Source organism: Curcuma longa, chromosome 13, assembly GCF_044706935.1.
Source record: "Curcuma longa cultivar G26 ecotype Majalengka, Jawa Barat chromosome 13, ITB_CL_G26_1.1, whole genome shotgun sequence".
Taxonomy (NCBI): domain Eukaryota; kingdom Viridiplantae; phylum Streptophyta; class Magnoliopsida; order Zingiberales; family Zingiberaceae; genus Curcuma; species Curcuma longa.
The window spans coordinates 3,419,014-3,424,419 of record NC_133873.1 but is presented as its reverse complement, the minus strand read 5'-3'; the positions used below and the strand labels follow the sequence as shown (position 1 = coordinate 3,424,419).

General features: G+C 41.2%; 1 protein-coding gene across 2 annotated transcripts; it reads left to right on the top strand.

The window, feature by feature from the left end:
- The first annotated feature begins 1,592 nt into the window (after window positions 1–1,592).
- On the top strand, window positions 1,593–4,358 carry LOC141844214 (uncharacterized). 2 transcript variants are annotated; one of them, XM_074732244.1, is made up of 2 exons: window positions 1,593–2,512; window positions 2,600–4,358. In XM_074732244.1, the coding sequence occupies exons 1-2, from the start codon at window positions 2,134–2,136 to the stop codon at window positions 4,210–4,212; spliced, it is 1,992 nt and encodes a 663-aa protein (XP_074588345.1). In that variant the 5' UTR covers window positions 1,593–2,133; the 3' UTR covers window positions 4,213–4,358. The 2 variants fall into 2 exon arrangements, with proteins under 2 accessions (XP_074588345.1, XP_074588344.1); XM_074732243.1 differs by having other exon boundaries at window positions 1,593–4,358.
- The last annotated feature ends 1,048 nt before the right edge of the window (window positions 4,359–5,406 follow it).

Below are 5,406 nucleotides of genomic sequence, written 5' to 3'. Positions count from 1 at the left end.
ACTTTGTGTGTATTGAGTAGGACCATTGAGGTTGTTCAATTTACTCTGACTCACAAATTGAACAAGACCTCTGTTATTATAGATTATGCACTCTTAATCCCGATGTAATAAATGGGCACCTATAGGTAGTAATTATGTTAGGATCGGTTGAATAGCTAGAGGGGGGGTGAATAGCGTTTCTCGATTTTTCTTGATCTTTCTCTGCACAGAGATTAGCGGAAGCAAAAATATAAAAGAGAAAGAAAGAGATCAACGCTAACCCGGTTTATTTTACTTGGTATCCACCTCCGCAGAGGTGACTAATCCAAGGATCCACACGCACGCACACACCCGATGCACTATGAATCTTCTCCTTCTCGAAAACTCGAAGGCGGAGAAACCTTTACACCTTTTTAGATCTCCTCAAAATGATATGAAATATTGTCTAGGAGGAGAGGAATAAAGCAGAGATCTGAGCACAAAAACGCTCACAAAAGAAGCACAAAAGAATGAAAGAATGGCGAAGAAGATGAGTTGTTCTCGTGCAGGCTTCTTTTATAATCTCTGCAACATCAGTCGACTGCTGGCAGGGCCAGTCGACTGATGCCTTCAATCGGCAACAAAATCTTGCATTAAATGCCATTAAATGCTTGCCAATTTTCTGCAACGTTCAAATCACAGTCGACTGTCCAAGACCAGTCGACTGGCGACAGTCGACTATCCATAATCCCAGTCGACTTCCCAGTCGACTCCTGTCTTCCTCTGGCTCGACTGATCTTTCTGTGTGCGTCTGATTTATGAGCAGTCGACTGCTGGCAGGGCCAGTCGACTGGTGAAGCTGAAAAATCACATTTCAGCTTCTCTTGACCTAGACCTCGGCCTTCAAACACCTCCCATAGCCTCATGCCTCCCTGCACTAGCCTGAGATGCTTCCATCAGCTTCGTCATGTCAAGTCCTTGCCAAGACCACCCTTGGACTTCTCCTTGCCAAGACTACCCACTTGGACTTTTGCTTGCCAAGACTACCCACTTGGACTTTTGCTTGCCAAGACTACCCACTTGGACTTTTGCTTGCCAAGACTTCCCACTTGGACTTTTCTTTGCCAAGACTACCCACTTGGACTTTTGCTTGCCAAGACTTCCCACTTGGACTTTTCTTTGCCAAGACTACCCACTTGGACTTTTGCTTTGCCAAGACTACCCACTTGGACTTTTCTTTGCCAAGACTACCCACTTGGACTTTTCTTTGCCAAGACTACCCACTTGGACTTTTCTTTTGCCAAGACTACGCTTGGACTTTCCTGCAAACTTGCATCACACATGTTAGATCAATAAGAATTGCCTAACTTTAAACATGGTTTAGCCAAACATTGAAACTCAATGCACTTGGGGCAACTATTGCACCAACAATCTCCCCCTTTTTGATGTTTGGCAAAACTTTGTTTAAGTTAGGTCTTTAAATCATTAAAGCAAAGCATGTGATTAGAATATGATAATTAAAGCATAAATCACATGATATCAGAGTAAAATAGGCTGAAAACAGTAGTATCAGTCGACTTTCCATATCAGTCGACTCAGTAGTCGACTGCAGTCTGACACAGTCGACTGACACGCCTTTGATCCAGAAACGATATCCAATTGAGACCAGCAACTTGAAGCTCCACGCCTGAAACAGGTAAGAAGAAGAAGCAGAATACTAATATTTATTTCAACTAATGATTGTTTAGCAGCTACTTAGATTGAGTTAGGGAACGTGGTTTCTTGCAATTATATTCATCCAAGGAGTGTCACAGTGTGTTAGGCAAGCCGCCACATCATGGCCTGTCCAGTACAAAGACCATTTTGTCGTGTTCCTGGTGAGCTCTGCAGAACTTTTTCAATCGAAGGAGTGAAGAACTTTTACAGATGCTGCGAGATGGTTAAAGTTAACCAATAATTTTGTGGTCGGAGAGTGGAGCTCATATATCAAAAGAGGAAGTCACAGTCGTGTATGATGATCATCATCTTCGAGTGGGAAGAAGGCCTAAAGAGAGAGCAAGAGATAAAAAAGTAATGCACGATTCTTGCTTTGAAGAAATCAGAAGCGAGAGAGATGTACCAGGTGGAGTAATCTGACCAGTTCCATGACAGTTCCCCTCCCACCTATGAAACGCCATGTCTTCCATCCTCAAGTACCTTATAAGGCCACGAAGGGTGCCAGGAAGAGACAAAGAAAACCAGAGTAGAGAACAAGGAGGGGAGGCTAGCTCGAAGATGCAGACTTCTTGCATCAAGGATGGATGCGCTCATATCTGCTTTCCCATGCCTTTCCTTGGCTTGGTTGAGCGCCGCAACGGTGGTAAGCGGGAAGCAAGAGCCACCAGCACGAGGATCTCACGCTTGAATTTTGTGAAGTCGACGGCGAATTCAGTCTTCCCAAACACCCACTTCACCGACCATGAGTCCCTGCCTTCTCTTCCTGAAGCCTTCTCCAATTTCATGGCAATTTATCCACAGTATGGTGAGACACAACAAGTAGAGCACTTCAGGAACAGTGAGTATTACCACCTACATAGCCATGTCTGCCTTGACTATTATGGATTTAGCCTCTTCTCTCATGCTCAAATGCATTCATCCCTAGCATCTTCATCCACTGATCCCCTGGTATCAGGCCTCCTGCAGCCTCCTTTCTTCAACATCTCCTACAAATCAGCAAGCTTGAAATCTCAAGTGCAATCTAATGACCAAAGCAATGTCCTGGAATCTGCAATTAGGAAAAGAATTATGCATTTCCTCAATATATTGGATGGTGAATATAGCATGGTCTGCACTGCCAACAGAACTACGGCTTTCAGGTTGTTGGCAGAATCATACCCTTTCCAGGCCACCAAGGGGCTACTAAGCGTCTATGATTATGAAAGCGAGGCCATGACTGCAATGACAGAAAGTGCCCAAAGGAAAGGAGCCAAGGTCATGACAGCTAGCTTTTCTTGGCCTAGCCTCAGGATTCATTCTGGTAGATTGATGGAGAAGTTGAGAAAGAGGAGAAGGAAAAGAAGAGGACTCTTTGTCTTTCCACTTCAATCCAGGATCACTGGGGCAAGGTATCCTTATATATGGATGTCTGTTGCAAAACAATATGGTTGGCAAGTAGTTCTTGATGCATGCGGATTGGGGCCAAAGGACCTCGATACTCTTGGGCTGTCATTGATCCAACCAGACTTCATCATCTGCTCTTTCTTCAAAGTATTTGGAGAGAACCCATCTGGTTTTGCAGGGTTGTTTGTGAAGAATTCCAGCATTGGGTCCTTGGAGTCATCAACCATTGCCAGGAGCATCGGAATTGTGAGCATAGTCCCAGCAAGAAAGCTTTCACAGCTAACTGATGACTACTCAGGCACAGATATGGATGCTCATTCGTCCAAAAACCAATTTGAAGAAGATGACATAGAGACCACCAGTTCATTCTCAGGGCCAATACCTGGGCAGATTTACAGTGGCTCACTTACCATGGATAATATGGTTGGAGATGGTGCTTCTGCAGAAAAGCAAAAGCAAGTTAGGATATCCGACCAGGGAGAAAGTTCCAAAATGCAGCAGGAGAAGGAAGAATCATCATATGGTATCGGAGAAATAGAATGTGAACATTCTGAGCAAGCAGAGAATATCAGAGCCAACTCTGGAGCAGACAAGGGCTTGGAGCTCTTGTGCAGAGGATTAGACCATGCAGATTCTCTAGGTTTGTTGCTCATCACCACCAGATTGAGATGCATCACCAATTGGTTAGTTACTGCTTTGATGAAACTGCGGCATCCTCACTCAGATAGTGTTCTTTCCCTGGTTAGGATCTATGGTCCACGGATAAAATTTGACAGGGGGCCTGCCTTAGCTTTCAATGTATTCGACTGGAAAGGGGAGAAAATTGAGCCTGTGTTAGTGCAAAAGCTTGCAGATAGAAGCAATATTTCTCTTGGTTGTGGTTTCCTAAACAATATCTGGTTCTCAAACAAATACGAAGATGAGAAATATAGAGTGTTGGAAAGGAGGGACAGTGAAATAGCACTTGCACGAAACAGAAGCAAGGAAAACATTGACATGGGAATAAATGTCATACATGCTTCCCTTGGTTTCCTTACTAATTTTGAGGATGCTTACAAGCTTTGGACGTTTGTTGCTAAGTTTCTGGATGCAGACTTTGTTGAGAAAGAAAGATGGAGGTATATGGCTTTGAATCAGAAAATGATTGAGGTCTAATATGATTGATTTGAATTTTCTGGAGTTGATGCTTTCTGGTTGAACTTCCATGGGGAACTGAAAATATATAGTTCCCTCTGCTACATGTTGATACAATAGTAACTTTTGTATGAATGAGCAGCATCAACCATTCATTCTTTTTGCTTTTTATTGATCCAAAGTTTGCACGTGTGAATTAGTATTTATAGGAGCAAATCAAATGAATTCCTCAAGCCATTTTTTACACTTAAGCTGTTTTACTATTATCATAGACTTGGTCAATGTATTCATGTTAACAAGAATGTAAATTACATGGAAACACAACAATGCAATTTAGATATTTAGTGTTAAGTTTTGCTCCTATGAAAGACGAAATTCTATTGAAGATGATTAAGTGATTATGAGAATAAGACAAGTTGTCATTGTACAAGAACATGATTATTTTATTGCCAATTGAATGTTCAAATATAAATCAGATTTCAGTACTGACTACTGTAGAGATATTCCTAGTAAGAAGTGACTAGTCATGGCACTTCTGGCCTGTATAATTTAAATTTTGAGAAAAAAAAACAATATGAATGGAAATATTAAGCAGAAACAAAGGTCACAAATAACAGCATACGATCATATAAAAGGGAACCAAATAATCAGAAACCAAAGCGGAAATTAAAACAAATGCCCATTGAAGTAGGTGCAAGGGGAAAAAAATACAAATGGATATGAACCCATGTCTCCCATGTTCCTCAGGACTTGGAAACCACTGGTCTCTACGGCAAAAGAAAAGATAAAACCATCTACAAATATTTAATCGATGAACAGAATGAATAAATATAGTTGTTCAAAACAATGCTTCAAAGTATGAAAAATAATTATGAACTAAATCCACACCTAGTTTTTATTTAAACCTGTTGGAAAGGAAGGGATGACATACATGAAGGTAAAACTATGTACAGATTAATTAGAAGTACTGAAATATGAGCTCAACCGACTGCAATTAAATGATTAAAAACAAAATTACTCATGAATAAAGTAAACAGCTCAGCAAGTTAACAATTGAAGATATTTAGCAAGAATTACATGCACAAGAACTAAGGGAGCAGGATACGGGCTAGCTAGGAGCTCAAAACATGACTGTTGTATGTTTTTCCAGTAATGTATACTCACGCATTATTGTAAAATGAAGCTTTCAAATAGGTTTGATCCATATATCCTATT